This window comes from Ammospiza nelsoni, chromosome 6, assembly GCF_027579445.1.
Source record: "Ammospiza nelsoni isolate bAmmNel1 chromosome 6, bAmmNel1.pri, whole genome shotgun sequence".
Lineage (NCBI taxonomy): Eukaryota > Metazoa > Chordata > Aves > Passeriformes > Passerellidae > Ammospiza > Ammospiza nelsoni.
This window is the reverse complement of record NC_080638.1, coordinates 19,502,392-19,523,279: the sequence shown is the minus strand read 5'-3', so window position 1 is coordinate 19,523,279 and position 20,888 is coordinate 19,502,392. Positions and strand designations below refer to the sequence as shown.

The window sequence follows — 20,888 nt, the reverse complement described above, 5'->3', positions numbered from 1 at the left end:
ATGAACTTCATATTGCTCTGCTTACAAAGCCAGATCCAACAATGGCAAAAATACAGGACCTATATAAAGAGTGAGTGGTTCTCCAGTACCTGGAGTTCTTTTTTTCAGTATCTCAGTGGCAATTGTGGCATTGATTCAGGTTTTTTTTAGGTGGCTTGAATTTTTCCAAAGTGGGGAATATGCAGTAAATTTGTCAATAGTTTATAGCATTCAGAACCTCTGACAGTGTTACCCTTTTTGGTGCTCAACTAATGCATCAAAGTTTGCTGATGCTTCTGCTGCCATAATTAGGTTGGACATGGAGATGCTACACTTCTGCATTTTAACAATGCCAGCTGTAGTAATGAGACATCTTCACTCAATCCATTTAATAATACTTAAATATAAATAATATAACCCATTATAAAATTATTGAATAATTACGAAGCATATTAAATTTGAGGAAAACTTTAAATTTTCAGCAACATTGTAAAGTATGGCTCTTATAAAATACATTAAGTTCTTCTGACTTTAAAATAGAGCTCTGTGAATTTTTAGGTGTCCTGGTTTCAGCAGGGATAGAGCTCATTTTCTTTCCGTGACAGGGAGTAAAAGTTTGGCATAATTTATTCAAAAAGGACAGACACTATTTACGCCCTCAGTATTACATATAGGATGAGAAGGGAAGGATGTGTGCAGGATGTGAGGTTACCTTTGACAGTATTTCTGTTCTTATCAAATTACAATCTAAAAATCAAGCAGAGATCTTTCAAATGTACCTTTGTCTCATGATAAATGTAGTAATTGGGTCTTTCTGCACCATACCAAGCCCTACATTCCCTTACAATTCTTGACATAGAGAAGCAATGACACCTTCTTCCAGAATAAGAAAAAGCTATGTCTGAAGTGCTTAACTCAATTTAAAGCTCCCCAGTAGAAGAAACACATGAATACCTGAAGGGAAGGGATCCAGTGGGGAGCCACTGTGAGGATTGTGGGGCACATGATGTGCAAGGACAGACTGAGAGAGCTGGCTTTGTTCTGTCTTAAGAAATTAAAGCAGGGAGTATACTTTATTCATGTCTTCAACTCCTTGTAGTACAATATAAGGAAAATAGAGCTTTTGGAAGAATTCACAGGGATTATACAAGAGATAACAGGCACAGGTCAAAACCAAAGGAAATTCCAATTAGAGATGCAGAATATTTTGGTTTTTTTTTTTATCATTATATAGTCAAGTATTGGAAAAAGGTATCCAGTGAGTCTGTGGGTGAGTGTCCATCTTCATCCTTGGAGATGCTCCTAAGGTGACTGGACACAGCTCTGTGCAGCTTTGTGTAGCTGACTGTGCTTTTAGGAAGGGGTTGAACCAGGTGGTCCCCAAAGGTCACTGACACCCTCTGTGTGATTCCAAGAGACTCTGTCTTCCAGTAGCCAGAGCTGGTTAATTCTTGAGCACCAAAGTTATATATGTACACATCAGGACCAGGCAGATGAATTAATAATCCTTCCAGGCTATTAAGACCAACTATTTTACCCCAAAGAATTGTCTGTAATTTCTTCTACTGGGGTGTGTATTCATTAGGAAGTGAAATGTAGTACTGAAATTAAAGCTGATCAGTGAGGATTTGTAATCCAGCCTCACTGAAAGGCAAAAGGCTTGTATCATTTATATCATCAGCGTACCAAACTTGCAGTTAATGTTGCAGAGGAAGGACTGGCTGTAAATTTTCCATTTGTTTTTGTCCCTTCATCCTGGCAGCTGGTGCAGGTGGAACGCAGTTACTTTGCTGGAGCATTTTCCAGGGGCCACCTCCCTGCTCACGTGTTGTACTTCATAGTGTCTGTCAGAAAAGAAGCCCAACTGTCCACCTTGCAGGCTGTTTAAATGTGATGGAAAACAGCACAGACTGTCTGCTGAAGTTATTTGTTCAGTTTCTTAGGTTATGGTAATTTGTATGCAGTTTGGTGTAAGCAATATATTTGCTAGGCCATGAACTTTAAAATTGTTTTGGAATGTATCACTGTTCAAAAGGAACAGCTGGCTCTTGGGTCTTCTTACTACTTTCATGTTTTTGAAGAGGATTTGAATAATTTTTTGCAAGAAGCTTCTGTCTCCTGTCGTGAGCTAAGTTGGGAAACAGGTCTGGCGCACTGAGATCCTACTGTCCCCTTCTGAGACAGCCCCCATCAAACTAAAAGCATTGCTTCAGCAAGCAGTGGAATCAGCAGTCTGGAGTTTGCCATGAGTTATATCACATTTAGTCTCCCAGGCTAGCAAGACAATCACACCTTGGTTTCCATTGTATTGGGTCACTTTTGCCTTTGGGAGACTGAGAGAAGGTCAGCTACTCCTGACATGGAGAGATGGGCAATTTGAGCAACACAATCCTGCTATTGAGAAGATTTGGGAGGGAGAGCCACTGGGGAAGAAGATGACCCAGTCCTGTGTATTAGAGTGTGATGTCAGTCATGCAGCGAGACAAGTGTCTGGAGCATCTGAGAAACCAGGGAATCCTGTTTGTTTGGGAGGGAAAACAGTTAACTCATTGTTCTCTGCCTGTGTGAGCAGCAATGGAAACGTGCTTTAAATGATGTACACAGGGTACAGTTCTTGATTCTCCAACTGATATCAACAGCCTGAATGAGCAAAACTGGAAGTGAGTCAAAAGCCTGGTACAGATCCAATGGGAATGGAGTTGAAACTTGGATCCTTGTCTCCTCCAGCAGACTTTTCTCTCTGACAGCAGGAGGGTGATACATATCCATGATGTAGGATTGGTAACAGTTGCATACTTCCTTTTTCATACACCTTTAATGAGAATCTGTGGGAAAGTCAAAGGCTTTCTGGAATATAAAGGTAGCTGCTGAGAAACTGGCTTTAGTTTTCTTAGGGGTTGGAAGTCAGCAGTGGTAGACAGAAGGGTGTTACCTTACCTCCCTCCTCATCAAAGCTTCTGTGGGGTTATTTCAGGTGTAATTTGTGAAAAGCTGAGCAGTAGGGACCTCTCCACTGAACCTCTGCTGTGTTGCATCTCACTGTTTGACAAGTAGTATGGTAAAGCATTTCTCTGTACAAGGTCAGATTAATCTTTTTTTATGGAGTTTCACATGAATGCTTTGCTTTGGGATTGTTGTTTCTCCATGCATAAATCTTTATTATACCAATAGCCTACAGCCCCAGTGAACCAAACAAAACTCAATTTTATTCTTCTCAGTATTTATCACCGCAGTGAGAGAACTCCATTGAAAAACAGCTGTGAGTTTCCAGCAGGTGTGCTGGGGTTTAGGTGCTGTGAGCCTTCAGTGATTTCATGTTTCTTCCTTCTAAATTGGAATGGTATGTGCCAAGCTGGGTCTGGCCCTAGATTGGGCATCATTCCCTTTGAGATGATACTGAGGATGGAAGTGAAAATGGCATGTTGGAAGGTGCTGTGAACTAGAGGAGCAGGCTGTGCATGTGTCCATGCCTGCACTTTAATCTGGGGAATAGCAGGATGTGCTGCAGTGTGCAGGCCTTGCTTTGCAGCCAGCACAGGCTGAAACCTTGCTTCCTGCTTTCCAGGGTGTTGGTTTGGGTTCAGGTACAGCTCTTCTTTAGAAGGGGGATGACCGATGAGCTGACATGCAAGTGCTTGGAGCTTTTACCAGGTGATGAGGGTGAAGCCTCTGCGTTGAGGTTGAGCTCACTTAATTAACGTTTGTAATGAAAGATACAGCACAGGTCTCCACTGTCTGTACACGTGGGGATTCCTAATACTTGTTAGTTATCTGTGATATAGCCATGGGGGCTCTGTCAATGCTTCCAAATGTTAAAAAAAAAAAAGATAGAATTAGCTACTTTGTACTTTTATGTAAAACCAAAATATTTTTCTATAGAGATAAAGGATAATCCTTATCTAGGTTTTGACTTTCTGAACCATGTACATTAGTTTTACTGTATGGCTTCCAAATTTGCAGTGCATGAAACCAAATTCCCAGCTTGGAGGACCCTCTCAGTGTCTATAGGGAAAGACTTAGACATGATACATAACCATCACTGAGAGGATTTTTATTCTGATATTACCTAAATTATGAGTGCTTGACTCCACAATTTTAGCATTATTTTCTGATGTCAGTGTCATGCCTATTTCTCTAGTATGACCTGAGGAAGGCAGGAGCACTGTTGGGGTCTTGCCAGAAGGTCCAACCTCCTTCATTGGACACAATGGCACAGCTGGCAAGAGCAGCTCTCTGCTCAAGTCTGAAGCTGGTAGCTTTTAGCAGAGTTGGTGTTGTAGGGGGAAATACTCTTGAGATGTGAAATTTCACTCCATTTGTTACCAATTAAGATGAAATTTTAATTACTGTTCCTAGTATTAAGAAATAATGACATACTTGAGGAAACACCTCTTTTTGAGAAACTTCCCTCCAGACACCTCTCCTCCCCCTTTGCCAGTCTCTAGTTCATTCCCTGCACATTATACTCAGTCATGGGGATCAGTGCAGGATGTTTTTCTTTTATGGCCACTCTTTATTTCTTGCTCTTTTTTTCCCATGGCTGCAGCATGGTGTCCTCCCCAGGCCACCATCCCCTCAAAGTCCTCATTCTTCCTGGGTATCCATGTACACAGGTGTCTCCTGCCTGGATTGTCTGTTGCTTATAGGTCCAGTTTTTCTAAAACCTGTAGCCAGATCATATCCTAAGCCAAACCATTCCCTATCTGCTGTTAAAAATGTTCTTACTTGGGGTAGCATTTTGCCTGCAGTCATTCCCTGGCTTCATCTGTACTCTCTCCGTGATGCTGCATGCAGAGTAGGGAGGAAAAACTTTCTTGAGAGCACAGGCAAAACAGATCCCTACGTTTTATTCCAGTTCCTGGGCATACTTCCCATTCCAGGCCATGTTCTGTGAAGTGGGGCTGAAGGTTATTGGCTTTGGGGAGATGGCAGAAAGGCACCACTGGTGCAGAAAAGATCTGTGGGATGGTTTGTGGCTTGTCTGGTTGTGTGTGAGCATGTGGGTGTACAATTTGCAGGCTTTAGCTGCTGAGCCCTCTCATCTCTGTGATGTGTGAAATTCAGACTCTTGAAAGCGAATAACTTTCCCACAACATCAATTTGTAGCTGGGTAAGACAAAAGGCTGAAATTTCTGTGCCTGAAATGGAGCTGCACTGTGTCAGGCCCCTGCTCTAAACGCTGCAGTGTGAGAGGATTTCAAATTAAAGCACCAGAAATTTAACCTGGGAAGAATAGGATACTTTGCCCTGCTTCATTCTTAGAAGTAATTGGAGTGCTACTTTTGACGTTCTTCAAAAAGCTTTTATCCTTTCAACAGAAACAAGCACGGAATATATCAGCACAGACAATTAAGGTTTGGCAAAATGATAAGCTGATGAAACTGAGGTCCTCTGGCAGGAAATGCTGATCACTGTATATAATGGGTAACAAACAGTCTTTCTCCTTTGTTCTAGAAATTGTCTCATGCAATCCTGTCTATGCCAGGGAATTTCACAGGGAGAAAATGGTGTTTGCATGCACATTTTGGATAAGTGATGCTTTTATGGATGAGCAAAAAAGTACTCTACAGCCAAATAGAGCAAAGTGTCTGTGCATCTTTGCAAAAAAAGGATATGCCTTGTCCTGTTTCAGTTAATGCTATGCAGCAGGATAAAATTGTAAAAAATAAGCAAGCTGCACCAAGACAGGTTTGCAAAGCCATGCAGAAGGTCAGTGTTGGATGGTAATGGTATGGAAATCAGCTTGGATCATGGGCATAAATGAGGTCTGTGATTCAAAACTGGGCAGTAATAGGATCCAGTATTAGGGTCAGGCAGGTGTGAAAATACTGGTGATGAAAATCTGAAAATAAATAATTAAAGATTCATGGACCAAAATGCAATGACTTCTGTAGACACAGTAATTGTACCAGGGAAGAAAAGTATTTTCCCCTTTGTGACTTTTTGCCCTCCATTCAGTCACATAAATCCATAGGTTCAAAGGTTTGGTTTTGGCTTACCAGGCAGTGCAGAAATTCTGATAAAGGCTTAGTAGCTATTAAACTTTTATAGGTTTGCAGCCTTGTGGTTGAAGAGACAGTAATTGAGTTTTTCTCGTGGGGATGGGATTCCAATTAAGCCGGTGTTGCTCAGTATTAGAATTCCACCCTTACAGGTTGCTAAGTGTGTGAATTTTATGTTATAGGGAGCTGGACCTTTGCCTCAGCCTAAAAAGTTTCCAAAATTACTCTCTCCTTTACCTATCTATGCAAAACTCAGTTTCATTTAATGCTCTGATAGTGCTCACTTTGGAGTCTACAAGTGCTGTGTTGATGCTGCTGCAGACCCATCCAGTGTGGTAACAAAAGCAAAGGATGTGGTTTCCCAGAAGTGTTTGGCATTGCCAGCAGTTCTTCTCACTGAAGTCAATCAAAAAAGATCTGAGGGCTTTAGAGAACCTACCTGAAATCCCTGAGTTAAAAGTTTTTTATCCAGTCCTTTGAGCTTTTGACTCCTGGTCTTAGGCAGTTCCATGGCTTATGAGAAGAAAGAGAGGTGGCCCAACTTTTCTTTGATGTCTTCGGTACAAATCAGCCCCTTTCACCTGAAACTCATGGGTTATTTGTGTATCTCTCTGAAACTGCTCATAAAGCTAACTTGGTACACCTTTCACTTCCCCCTTGATCCCACCATTACCCTTGAAAGGAGCTGTGACTTTATGGCCCAGGCTACTTTCTCTTGCCATGGGAAGTTAAGCTATGAATTTCATGGATATCATTGGCTGTCATCACTAATATCCAGTGGGGAAAAAAAGAAAAAAGAAAACCTAGCATGGAAAGACTCCTCCAGGTTTGCTGTCAAAGAGAGTACTGGCTTGCTCTTGGTGGGGTTTTAGGCTGTCCTACTGAAACCAGTGCCATAAATGAGTCATGCCTATGCCCAGACACTGTGGTGTTGCCTCACTAGCCTTTATTTGCTTTTTCAGTTGCAGCAGCTTTGTATCCTGCTGCCTGTATGACTCCCACTCCCCATTCTGCATGATCTGCTGAATGTACTTGCTGTGTATCCAGAAAAAGCTGAAATAGATGTTGATGGCTTTTGCTTTTGTTTTATCCCCCGTCCTTTCTTCTCTTGACAGTTTTTTATCATGCTGTTAATTATATTTCTGTTGGAGCTCACTGTTGTGATTCTGTTCTTCGTCTACACCGACAAGGTAAGTCAAATTCTTCATTTTTCTTTCCTCTTCAGCAAATTTATATGCCCCTTTTCCCTATAAATAAATCATAAAGCTCTTGGCTTGGTATGCACATCATGCTTCTGTCTTCCTTGAGACACTCCTCTCAGAAGGAGCTCTCTCAGAATGCATAAGCAGCCTGGCAGGACTGGGCTGTCTTGCTTGCTCAAGTGTACAACTCAAGGTCACAGATGCTGCCAAGTGCATCTGTCATTAACAAAAGAAAAGGGAACAAAAACCACACAAAAATGTCCACAAACAAAAAACAAAACACCCCACAAAAAAAAACAAAGAAGCCAACAAGCCTTACTAGGAGCATGTAGGAGGAGATACCCATCAGAGAGAGTATGATTTTTAAAAATATGTTTATGGTTTAAGAGCCACATTTATACTATTTAAAAGGAAGTGTCCTCAGCACAGGCAAAGGCATAAAATTCATTATCTTTCCACACTGCTCCTTGCAGCACATGTGTACTTAGAACCTAGTGGAAAGCCAGGGTAAATGCATGAGAGTTCAATAAACACAGCTTTTGTTTACACTTTCACATTTTCTGTGTGTTTGACCATTGTTCCTTCAGTTGTACAGGCAATATTGCCTACCTGAATTATCTTTATCCTTTTCTTTAAAAAAATCTTACATTAGTAAATCCAAAACAAGGGCATAATTAAGTGCCACCTGCTTATTCAATCAAAATCAGAAGTCTCTTACAATTGAAGACTGAGGGATCTTAATAATCACAGGGAAGGTGGCAAAATTTTACCATGAATTAACATTCATCAGGCACATGAGTGGTAAACACTTTCTTTAGGAATGGAAAGACAATAGCAAACAAAAGACCACCAAAACCAACACCATGTTCATTAATACATAAATTATTAATATAATTACTAGTATATTAGTGATATGAGAGATTATATATTAGTCATATCAGTGAGGCATTGTCAGATGCACTTCTGAAGGACTTTAAAGAGCTAGGTTCTCTAGCCTTCTGTAGCTGGAACATGGAATTACCTTGCCAGGTAATTACAGTAGAAGGGACAATTTAAAATTTCTTGTATGCATTATTGGATTCTGAATTACTTGTCAGCTCTTGGCAGGAAGATCTACACATCATACAGGAGTAAAGGCATCTACTTAATATGCAGTGGGCCTTCAAAACCCAAACACAACACTTGGTTATGTTTAGAAATAAAATCAGTTAGAAAATATTATCATAGCATTGTATAACAGGCTTGCCTCACTGTGAATATAATGTTGAGTTTTGGTTACACAACTAATGAGAAGTGCAAGAAAGATGGAATAGAGTTGTCATGAAAAGGAATTATGGAGACAACCTAGATTCAATTTAGGAAATGAAAGAGATCCTCTGCTTAGGTCTTACAAAGAGTAATTATAGTAGTTTCTAAAATAATGGCAGATCTAAAATAAAGACCTGTCCTGTACGCAGAAGAAATAAATGGAAATGTTTCTGATTAGGTTAATAAAATAAATATTTCTTATTTTCCAATTCATTATTTGGTAGAACTCCTGCTGTTGGCTGGTGTTGAGGCTAATAGATCAGTAAATGTGTGGGTATGGAGGAAAGAAGAGAAACCAATGAAGTATTTTTATTCATAATGCAATCAGTTCTGCTAGGTTGGCAGGTGTGTCACAGAGAATATTCATCCTCGCTCTTCAGAGGTTAAAACAGTGAAAAAGTATCAGAAGGATTCCCTACCTCCGTCAGCCTGTTGGTTTGCAGTGGGTTTTATTGATTGTTAATAAAGAGATCAGGAAATTAACTTTCCTCTGACTCGCATACTGCAGGAGGTAGTACCCTGCAGTTGTCTGTAAGATCAAAACAGAGTCTAAAATATGGGCTCCAGTTCAAGTGCAGTTTTACTGAGTTAACAAATTGCTGTAGTCTGGGTATTGCAGATGATCAAATTTGAGGCTCTTAATGTTCCTGTATGACTTTAAATCTTATACTGAGAAAATCAATAGTTTATGTTACACTTGCAGTCCTGCCTACTGCAGAATAAATAATCCAGCAGCAGCCTAAAACTAATATTTTCATATAGCATGTGTAGAGTTTGTGTGCTGGCTTTCCTGATGTGAAAAACAATATTGCCACGTGTGGGAAATAGTGAGCCCAGACAAGTCCACCCCAGTAATTCAGTTAATGTAGATCCTTGGAAAATCAGTGAATGAACATTCTACACTGACACCTGTCCATCTGAAGAAAGTAGGGTTAGTTTTGTGTGCAGGAGAAGAGGACTCTGCAGATGATCACTTTGAGCAATAGCAGCCACAGGGAGGATGTGCATCCATGTGTGTGGGCTCCCAGGCAGTGAAGCAGCCTCTCTGCATCCTTTGCTGGGGCTGTTGCTTTAGTGCTGTGTTTGTTACTAAAAAGCATCATGGCAAAAAGTTCTTTAGAGCCATTCACAGATAGTTTTTTGGCACAGGGCTTTTGTTCACTTGCTGTGGAAGGGTGTGCAGCTGTGGAGGTGAACTAGGACTCACAACAGCCTCGACTGCCCTGTTCTCAACTGTTCTCATTTGTCAGCTTGGGAGAAGCCCAAAAATTGCCTCTGCCTTTTATTCTACTGACTTGGTCTTCTCTGAGCTTTTAAGCAGCCAACTTGGTCTTATGCCCTAGGATGTCATCTTTTCTTTTCTTGATGGATAAATGATCTAATGAGATAAATGCTGCCCTGAAGTTGAAAACTCTCTCTGAGCTAGCTATCCAGTGGGATATTGTGAAGAGAGGGGGACTTGGAGAAAGCTCAGGAGTCCACAGTGTAGGAAGAAAAAGAGGTGTAGTGCCTTGTCTCGTGTAACTGCACTGTTACAACTCCTTGGCAGAGCCTGAGTTCACACCTTGTTCAATATTCTTCCAACTGTCCTGACTAGTTGCGTTACAAAATATGAATCTCTTGACTTCTGGAGAAGTGAATATGGGCTGTGATGGAATGCATTTGTATGAGATGGTTGTCAGGAAAAACCTATGACCTTTTTATTTTGTCCTGGCTGTTCCCAAAGCAGCAGAGGGACTGATTCATAGGCTGTCTTCAGCTCAGTGTGAGCACCTGAGGCACCTAGAAACTCCTGTTGGCATTTGCACACATTCATATAAGAGTTCCTAAAGTGTGGCTTTTAAATTTTTGAGAAGAGCCAGCCTAAGAGATTGGGTATTGAATGGAGTTGGTGTGGTTATAGAACTAAGGCAGGTTGTTATCACTCTGAGTGTAGTCTTTTTTCAGGCTACATTTATGCCCCCATTTGAAGCAGTCCAAACTCCAGTGACATTTCTGGAGTCATGTGGATGGTTATGTGCATGGCTACCAATCTATAGGCAAAATATTCTCTTTAGTATGTTTTGTTTTGATTCCATCAATGGAGAGCAGCATTTGGCATTTTTATATGCTTGACATTTCTCTATGGGCTCTCTGGGTATTTATAACAGATCCACAGAGTACTGAGAGGGTTAACCCTAATTTTATTGTAATAAGGAGAAAGCAACAGAGCCCTATACTGTTAGAAGTTGGATACTCATATTTCTCAACACCAGATTGGATCCTGCTAGAATGTAAATTATGCTAATAAAATGCACAGTCTTGTACCAGTTCTAACTTGTATAATCCTCCTGGTTTTAGTGTCTGTATTTATTTTTACTGTGATGTTTCTCCTGGAAGCATAGAAAAAGAAAAATCCATATTTACATTTTGCTGCTGTAATAGGTGGAGTTTTTTCAGTAGATGTCTGCATTTTATATGATTTTAGAGACAGAGCTATATAATACCCACAAATGAAAGAACATAACTAAACTGCCATAATGTGGGGTTGGCTTTTGTGTCTGTTGTGTTTGGTGGGGAAGGGGGGAGGCTTAAATTGTTGGGTTTTTGTTTTGTTTGGTTTTTCTTATTTTTAAATGTCAAACATAACATGCAGCATAAGTCAGGAAAAGAACAAAAGCACTGAAGAATCACTGACTATGATATTTGATTATGGGAGCAGTTACTGTTATTGGCAACTTGAAGTTATGATGAGAATTTTCAGTAAAGATTAGGCCATTAACTCACTTGGGTCCCTGTGAAAATTACAGCCAAAATTCCATGCCTGCTTAGCTGTGTTGAAAATGACCCACAGAATAGCCCCCAGAGGATTGAAAAATAATGGCTACTTCTGTTTTTCATGAAATGTGTGAAAATGTTCTTGTGTTCCATGCTGCTCCAATATAGCTTTTGCTGCTATCCTATAAAAATATATATTGTGTATATTGATGCATTTCTTGCTTTGTTTCTGAAAAGAAATTGAAAATTGTTTTAATTTCTGATTGATATTTTGCCTCATCCTATACAAAGACAGCAGGTAGGAATTTAGTAGATATGATTTCAAATATAGCTCAGACCTCACAACCTCTTACACATTTGGCTTTAGAAAATGTAAAAACAGAATCTCTTCCACTTGCTGCACTCATTTGCAGTTGCTCACAGAAATGATCAGATCCTGCTGAGCTGCTCACTGGTGTGAGGGGGGGGATTCACAAAAACCTGATGGAATTATTCATATATAAAGTTTAGTTCAGTTCTACTGCAGAAACTTGTTCTCATTGGGCTTCTGTCAAGAGAGCTTAAAAGTTTTCCATGTTTGCCTTTGACAGTGCAGCAGAAATGTCTCCTCAGGTAATGAGGTGCCTCATGTTCCCAGTCAGCACAGCCCACAGGGCTGTCTAAAATGCACACACAGGGCGTGTTAACATTGCTGAAACTGGGGAAACAGAGTCTAAAGTGAAGTGACAAGATCACCCAAGCTATGTGCAGTTTAGAGATGGTCTTAACTTATTGGAAAACAAGCTGTGGAAAATCCTGCAAAACTGGCAGAAGGGTCGCTGCACCTTGCAGTGGCCCTTTTCTGGCAGTGTTTCTCCATCAGCATTTGACTTTGCCTACACCATCCCCTTCTCACTGCTAGAACTCTTGAGTAGTGGTAGAATTATTGGGTGTCTGTATCCTCCTTTGCCACAGTGAACAGGGCTGTTCTTGCTGCTGTGCAGGGCTGAGGTAATTTCAGAGCAGAATCTGTGTGGAAAGTGTGTGCACTTGTCAGTATGCAGGGAAGGCTCTCTAGAGGACAAAGGCAATTTGAACTCTCTCTGGTATTTCTGTGAGGATGTGCAAGTCCTGGCATATGTATGCAATGGTTTCTGAGCAGTCTGTGTGTTAATGCTTTATTTTATAGTTAAAGCTCCATTTGGTTTGTTTGTAAAAGGTCTTTAAAATTATCAAGTCCACCAATCAAGCACTTCCTGGCATATATCTGCTCTCTGACAGTGTTCTGGAATTTGGGTTTTGCAGTGAGTGCTGACGTAGCTAAAAGCTGTTTTTTCAGGATCAACAGCAGTAGCAGTGCAGGAATCTACAGATTGCCTCCTGGATGGAGATGCATTGCAATTACTGCTCTGTGAGTCAGATGTTTTAGCTCTGGTCAAGTATTTTATTTCTCTAATGCAAAATAATATTATATAAATGGTGGTATAAAGTAAGAAAAGACTGAAGTGTCTCTGTGGTTTATTTTACTTGGTAATAAGCTTAATTTTAACTAGTTTATTAGCATTTCAGTACTGGTGTCCCACAATAGGGAGTTGCAGAAATTTCATCAAAAGAATTTAATTATAGCCAATTTACTTTGGCTTCTTTTCAGCAAAGCAGTCAGGCATAGGTTTAAATATCTCCCTGTTCAGCACATAACCTAAGTGCATGCTTGAACCCATGTGACTGATTTAATCATATGCTCAAGTCTTGTTAAAGTTGATTTGCACCTTATGGGTCTTTAAAAGAAATATTGCTAGGAGAACACTAATGACAGTGAAGAATTTTGGAGTGTGTAAAGAGGCATTGCATCTTTCATTCCATAAGGAATTTAGTGAAAAATAATGAATGCTTGCTTTAAAGCATTATTGGTTAGCTTTTTCCATTTGTTCTGAACAGCTTTCCATTTAGTATTTTGAACTCCAACACATCACTTTAACCTTTTTCAGGCAGGAGGAGATGAGGGGCATGGCATCTCTTTGCCTGTGAGACTGAAAAAACACAAACACACCAAAGGAAATCCCGGTAGTTTCACTAATTCATTTGTCTAAGTAGGACTTCACTGAAAGTGCACTTCCAAAATGTTATTAACAGGCTTGTTGAAGGATAGCACAGTATTGATGAAAAGAATTAAGTGCATGCTCAGAAATAGGTGTATTTAGGAACAATAGCTGCAGATAAAATGCATTAGGGCTCCCCACTGGGAACTCTCGATCAATGGTTGATCAAGGCCTAATTGATTTCTTGAATAAAATGTTAGCAGGGGAATAGGTGCAGGGAAAGGAAAATCAAACTCTCCTAAATTAAGCTCCATGCCTAACACAAATATCCTTTGTAAAGATCAGATAATGCAGCAGCCTGCCAGCTCTTTATGCCTCCTGTCTTCCTACTTTGGCTGAGTTCAGAAATGAAGATGAAGGTGGGTGTCTCATCCTTGGCAGAATGGATTTTTGCTCATATTGCTGTAAGTTCAGTATTTTCCACAGTATCCCACTGCACAGGAATAGTGCTTTTCTCTCAGGAGAAATCCAGTCCTGACCTCCACCCTGGCTAACTGGGATATTAATTCCCCTGTCAATATGGATGAATCAGACACAGCTGTTGCTGCCATTGTGCCTGACTGCAAGCCAGCCGGATCTATCATTTATTTCCTGACTTCCCTAAATCCATCTGAGGGTTTCCTGATAAATATTTGGTAATATATCAGTCTAGAGCAGGAAGAGATGTGATTGGGCCTCCTTGCTAGTTTGCAGTCTTTAATTGCAGGTTAACTCACGATCTCAGGAGGATGTCAAATTATGTCTGTGTTGTGGAGCACTTCTACCATGATCTGTTTCCCACACCTCAAGTTTCAGGTTTCATAGTAGACAAAATGTAGGTGGTGCAGGTCTTCAACCAGCTTCTCCCGAGGAAGACTCTGGCATACAGTAGTGGTGGTTTTTAAATACTTTGCACATTTGTGTGCTTTTCATCAATCCCTTAAAGGGCATTACAAGAGGTGAGTAGTTCAGTTCTGCTTTTGCTGACTGGGAGAAGAGATATTAAAAGGCCAAATCCTGAGGGTGCAGTGTATCCTGGGGAATGTGTAGTGCTCTCATGTCTAAATTAATGGAATGGGACCTTACTGTTCCACAAGACAGGTTTTTACTCAGTTTTGACTCACGTGTGGTCACATAAGAAGTAATTTCAGCATCTGGGAGGATCTGGAACTGAGTGCACACCAGTGCTGAGTACTGACAGAGGTGGAGTGAGCAGCGCTGGGTTACACACACCTCATCAGCATCAGCTGGTGACTGACCCCAGCTTGCTTCTCTTCTGGCACTGGTTTTATACAATTTTATTTTGACAAAGGGAAGAATAGCAGAAGGAGAAAGGAATGGTTTAGAAAGGCAATAAAACAAATAATTAAGGCAGCTTTAGGCATTTAAATACAGGCAACATCAAATGCTGAGGGATGACTGAGGTAGTATATTGAAACAGACAGCACATTTTTTATTCATTCTATGAACATTTTTGATGTGTCACAATGTATATCAGGCAACATTAGAAAATGACAGTAAACTAAATGCTTAACATTTTTTACATATTAGAAAAAGAGAGGGGAAGATGACTTTTTGTGTTATCAGACTGTAAGCAGGCCAATAGCATATAGTCCTTGTCTTGGATTTGTCAGCTGCAGTTGAAGAGTGATGAACTAGGTTGACCACTTTATTAGGCATAATTTGCAGCTGAGGTTTCTTCAACTCCTTCCTTTGATTTAACTCAGCAGTGGTAGGCAGTGAACTAGTTGAGACAGGGATCTGTTGATCAGCAGCTCCAAACCATTACCAGTTCTGGGTTCTCTTAAGGCTGGAGTGTGTTGACTTCTAGGCCACAAATCATGCTCAGGGACTTTGTATTACCCAAACTCCCTGATATGTCCAAGGCTTCTCATTGGAAATATTGCTGCACTGCAAGGTGATGTAGTCTTTTCCACTGATAATTTTGTGGGTTGAATTCTTGCTGTGAAGTTCAGGCATAAGGAAGGAGGTTTAGCAACTTTCTAGGCACCAGCCATTGTAACTTTTGAAATCTATTCCCCAGACTTACAAAACCAGCATAATCAATAGTGATTAGTAATCAGTGGTCATTGATGCCTCCTTGCTGAAATCGTGTTTAATATGAACTAATAATCTTTAATCATTTGGGATCTTGGGCTCCCTGAATCTGTGTGCAACAAAATCCCTGATCAACTTGATGGTAGGAAGTGACTGAGCTGGAAGATAGAGGAGATTTTGTGTAAAAAGATATGTCTTGACAGGGAGCAGAATAAGAGCTTTATTTTACATTTTCTGAGTGCAGACATTTCTTACTTGACATGTACAGTGCCTCTGATAATTTGGATGATGGTAATATAAAACAATTCTGCTGCAGTGTCCTGGCATTAGCAATGAGTGAGGCTTGTGCAAAAATTGTTTTAACCATGGCACAATCTTAATTCAGTTTATTGTACTGCAGTCATTTTGTGTACCCTCTTCAATGCATTTAAATTGCAGGGAAGGCATCCCTGAGAAAAGAGAATTTTCAGAGAGGCCGTTCTTGTCAAAACCCAAATACTCCCCTGCTCCTACTACTAATTGTCTTTGGTACAATTTCTTAATGAGTTGATTTCTGTGGTAGCTTATGGAATTATTATACAACAGTGTATGTTTTTACTTTCTTGCTTTCTCCAGTTTGCACTTTACTGCCATAATCCAAGGGTGATGTTGTTCTCCCAGACGTTTTTGCCATCTGCACTTTGCCTCTGAACCACAGGAGAGCAGAACAATGCATGTCATCTCCTTCAGCAGTGCTGATGTTGCCTCTGTTGAGAAAGCCCTAACCTCAGCATTTAGGAGACCTTTTCAGAGGTCACTTTGAAGGGCATATTGAAGTGCAAAATGAATTGCGTGTTAAATTGGTAAATTATGTAAATGAAGCAAAATGGAAAAGATACAAAAGATTATTGAATGTATTTGAGGAAATACTAAAAGTCTTTATCCAGAGATATAATGAAAGCAGAAAGTCACAACGCATGTAAGATTTTGATTAAGAACCAGATGTTTGTCAGATTTATCACACAAGACATCTAGTTTTTCTTTTAAAAATTCAGGACCAAAGGAGTTGCAACAAGATTTGTATTAATCAAAATGGTTGCAGGGATATTTAAGAGCTGTGAATAGAATCAACATTACTCTCTTTGCAACAAGCATGCCCAAGGAAATGTCCTGTAGATTTCTTTCAGGTGCACCTTTTTCTCTGTGAATAGCAAATGCATTGTAGTTGGCACAAAAGCAGCTGGATCTGTGCAAACAAAGAGAAGAAATGGTTTTTTCAAGATCAGTCAGCTTGGGACAGAAAAAAAAAAAGAAAATAATATTTTCTGTTGAGGACTGTGAAGAAAATTGAGAGAATGTGCTGCATACCTTGAAGTGGGACTGATATTTCAGTAAATGTCAGCAGAGTGCCCTTTCTGCTGCCACCACTGCAGGTGACCATTCAGCAGCCAGGTGTGGCTTCCTGGGGCTGGGTGTTCTGCTGGAAGCCTGGTTGGTGCTGGCTTTGACACTGATTTATGTACAGGTGGCAGGGGCAGCTCTTTCATAGTGACTGTTATCACTGAGAGCTGTGAGGATTGCTTCTCCCACTGCCTGCCCTAAGTGTTCTCTCTTTCAGCTTTGTTCATGGAGGTGTCAGCTTGCATGTGAGAGCTGAAGTGAGAGGTGATTAGATGAGTTAGACTAGGACACTGGAACTGCTGCTGGATATCACAGTTTTGGCATAGCCATTTAAAGCCTTTTAGGAGTGTATCTGCATGGTGCAGTATCAGCACAGAATGGATGCACGAGTCACCACTTTGTACATGGTAAAATCCTGCCCTAAGTAAAGTCAGTGGGAGCTGCCTGTTTTTTTCATGAAGCTATTATCCTCCATTTTAGTATTTTTAAATCTCTTTCCTACTTCCCAAGTTAGTGATCCAAATAATCCTCACTTGAGTGTGTGGAATGATGCATTCCAGTGCTGTAGGAGATCCTGCTGCCTGGAAGCTGCAATGATCGGGGAGTTTTGTTCTCAAACATAATGTCTTAATCTTGTGAAGCAGAATATGTGGGATGCTGTTGTCTGCTAAGAAATTGTTTCAATTTTGGCTACAGAAAGATTACACATTTCCAAAAGAAATTGAATTAATGAAATACACATTTCTCTGGATGTTAGTTTCCAAATCTTTGCTGTGGCAACTTGGCTTTTCCATGCATATTCTCAATGACTGTGCAGCATCCATGCTAGGGTATGGAATTGCAGAATTGCTTAGTTTAGGAGGGACTTCTTGAGATGTGGTAGTCCAAGCCCCTCTTCAAGCAGGAACAGTGAGAGCAGGCTGTGCAGGGCTTTGTCCAGTTGGGTTTTGACTATCTCAACAGATGGAGGCTCCACAGTCTCTCTGGGCAACCTGTTGCAGTGTTGGACAACTCTCACAGTGCCCTTGTTTGCTACAAGAGTGCATTTCTGGCTCATGGTCAACTTAAGGTCCACAAATTCTCCAAGATCTTTCTCTGCAGAGCCACAGGTGTCAAAAGCTGTATAAAGGCAAGGGAAACAACATCCACTGCTCCCCCCTCACCCACAGAGCTGGTTGCCATATTTTGGAAAACTGTCATGTTGGTTAAAGTGTGATTTCCCCTTTGTAAACCCATTCTGACTGCTCCCGGTCATCTCCTGTCCTTCAAGACTTTAGAAAGGATTTCCAGGATTGGTTGCTCTATCCCCTTCCCAGGGACAGAGGTCAGAATTCCAAGCCCATATCTCCTGGATCTTCTTGATTGCCCATGTTGAAGATAGGTGTGGTATTTGCTCTCTTCAATGTTCAAGGACCCTCCAGCCTCTCATGGGACAGAGTCCTCTCTTGTCATGGATGATATTGGCATTTTCTTGTTCAGAACTTACCATCATTGTGCTGGCAAAATGACATCCCAAGTGTAGTGCCTGCCAGGGCACTGCATATTCTGGAGCAGATGAAATATTTATCTGTTAACACTCCCATTTCAGCCTTTTTGTGTCATTCTAGGTATTAATTTTGGGCATCTGCTGCAACTAGTTATCACTTTTCACAGAAATTATGGAAATTGAGTGTATCTGAAATCTGCATATCTACCAACCATTTGACTTCATTTCTTTGGTTTTATGGTAATTTGTTGAAGGCATATAATGGCAAAAGCTTTCCAATAACAAAATGCTCCCACTAGTGCATACCATAAGTTTGAAGTGATTAAACAAAAGGAGAACATTTGAGTTAAGATTGAACATGCAACTTAAAGCTTTTCCTCAGTGATACTTACTGAAATGACTGCTTTTCTAATTAGGCTTTGACTGTCAATTACTTGGAATTACTTTTTAAAAAATACTTTGAATTCCTAGAATATGCTTGATATCAAACTGCTAAGGGGGCAGCAGGGAGAGACTTCATTCCACATCAAGCTGGAATTTTTGAGGATTTAATATATCCTTTTTCCACATGGTTGTTTATTAGATTTTGTGATTGGTTATGTTTATATTTTTGTATTCATCTTTAAGTATCAGCTATTGCTATGTATGGTAAAATGCAAAATTTGGATTTTTGCTTTCCCATAATTAGCAGGGCCATGCAAATTCCATAGGAGTTGGATTTTGGAATCGTGAGGTTCCTTGCTCCTGATCCAGGGCAGCTCCTAGCACACTCCTTACACACCTCAGAACTGTCAACATTATTGTGTAGCTTTTTGAGGAGATTGGATCAGGCTCTGAGATGCACAGCTCTACTCCCTGCTTGATCTAGAAACAGGTATGAGAGACTTTTCTGATCCAAAGGCATTCCTCTACCCATTCCAGGCATGTTTTGAGCAATGTTCTGCTGGAGTAGTTGGCCATTTGGAGTAAACCTGTTTGCTGTGTGCCTGAGAGGCTGGAGTGACACTCTCAAGTGACTTGCGGTATGCCTCTGAGTGGTCCCTGCTATGTTCTGTGTGTCAGGCAGATGCCAACAGCCAGGTTAGGAACCTTTTTCACATGTCTTTATGAAGCAGTTTCAGTGTAGATGAATAACATATTTTAAATCACAGACTGTGTGTGGAGCTTTTCTCTGGCCTCAGCAGGATGCCATGCAGTGGTATAGTCTGTAAAGGTCACTTGCTAAGTCCTCATCTATTCCACAGCTTTTATGTTTAGAGTTGATACATCTCATTAATTTATTTTTTTTTAATAGCATATTAAATTCAAGGATTCCAGTATTACTCTTTTTAAGTATTTTACCATATAAAGTCTTCTAGGGGAGATTAATTTATCAGAGAAGTGTTGAGTAGTCCTGTTCTATATAGATTTTCTTTTGAAAAGTGGCACATTTAGGGACTGAGAAACAGAGCTGATGAGATGCAGTACTTGAAGCATGTTTCTTCAGTCACAGAATTATTCTCTTTCTCCTCAAAGACTGGTTGCCTTGGTAAGCTTAGCACCATGAATCCACAATTTAAATAGTGTGAATTAAGAGGATCAAGTTTCTGATCTCTGAAAGCTTGCAATGTCCTGGTTGCTCTAACCTTCTAAGAGAAGAGGACACTGAGAGGTTCCATGTCAATTCTGGCTTGCCCACCACTTCACCTTCAGTCCTTGAAATAATTTCCCAGTGGGAATTTTAGGTCGCACACTGATAACTTTTGTTCTGATTGAACAGATTTAAGTGGAGTCAAGAAAGCAAGCATATGATACTTGTTACAGAGGTTGTTTTTAACCAGTTTCTAGGTGCTCTTTGAAGTGGTGGTAGAGTCTGATAAAGAGAAAAATTAATGCTGAAGGAAAATTATATTTGGCAGATACTTAAGTACGTTCTACATAATAAAAATGTGTTTTTAAGCTGAGAGTGATTTGGGTGTCTCTCCCTTGTTGACCTGCTTGGAGATAATTCAGAGAGGCTTCAATTTGGAGAGTTCCTGAAAATGCTGGGATGTGGAGTGCCCAGAATCCCTCTCATTTCTGCAATCCCTGCATCTCTGAGGTGCAGTGACCCCAAACAGCAGCACAGTGGTGGCACATGCTTCAGGGCACTGCCCACTGCAGCAACTTGCTTCACAAGGGAAGAATTCCCTGGGTAAGAATGAACCTTAACATTCTCTTTTTTGTGTCCTGTGAATCTTAACGTTCTCTTTTTTGTGTCCTGAGAGTGCTGAGCCTCTCATATTCCCCTTGGAATAGGGTTGTACATGGAGGGTAAAAATGCCTTCATGTTATTAAGCATGTAGGTTTGGATCACTTCCTTTGTTTTATCAGGAACTGCTGGCTTAACTGGTCATCCATGTCTAGCTGAAATGGAAGAATAAATTAAGCAAGGCTTTTATCTCAGCAGATTTCTATAAAAGTGAGTGGGGAATGGAAGATGGATTGCATTTTATGAAGTAGGAAATTAAATTGCCCTTCCACTCTCTAACTTAAAAATCCAGGAAAATTCAGCAAGTGCTCATTGCTTTCTGGATGTTTGAGTATCCCTCCTCAGACCTGGATTTTCTCAGAATGTTCAGGAAGGGCTTTAGGATTTGGGAAGGGTGGCTGTGTAGGTATTTTCCTGCAAATAAAGCTA

General features: G+C 40.5%; 1 protein-coding gene across 2 annotated transcripts in view; it reads left to right on the top strand.

Moving 5' to 3' along the window:
- TSPAN4 (tetraspanin 4) overlaps positions 1 to 20,888 on the top strand; it is a 187,460-nt gene that overhangs the window by 130,292 nt on the left and 36,280 nt on the right. For both annotated transcript variants that reach the window (XM_059474419.1, XM_059474420.1), the window contains exon 3: positions 7,097 to 7,171. In XM_059474419.1, coding sequence (XP_059330402.1) covers positions 7,097 to 7,171 — 75 coding nt within the window. The remainder of the gene's footprint in view (positions 1 to 7,096; positions 7,172 to 20,888) is intronic.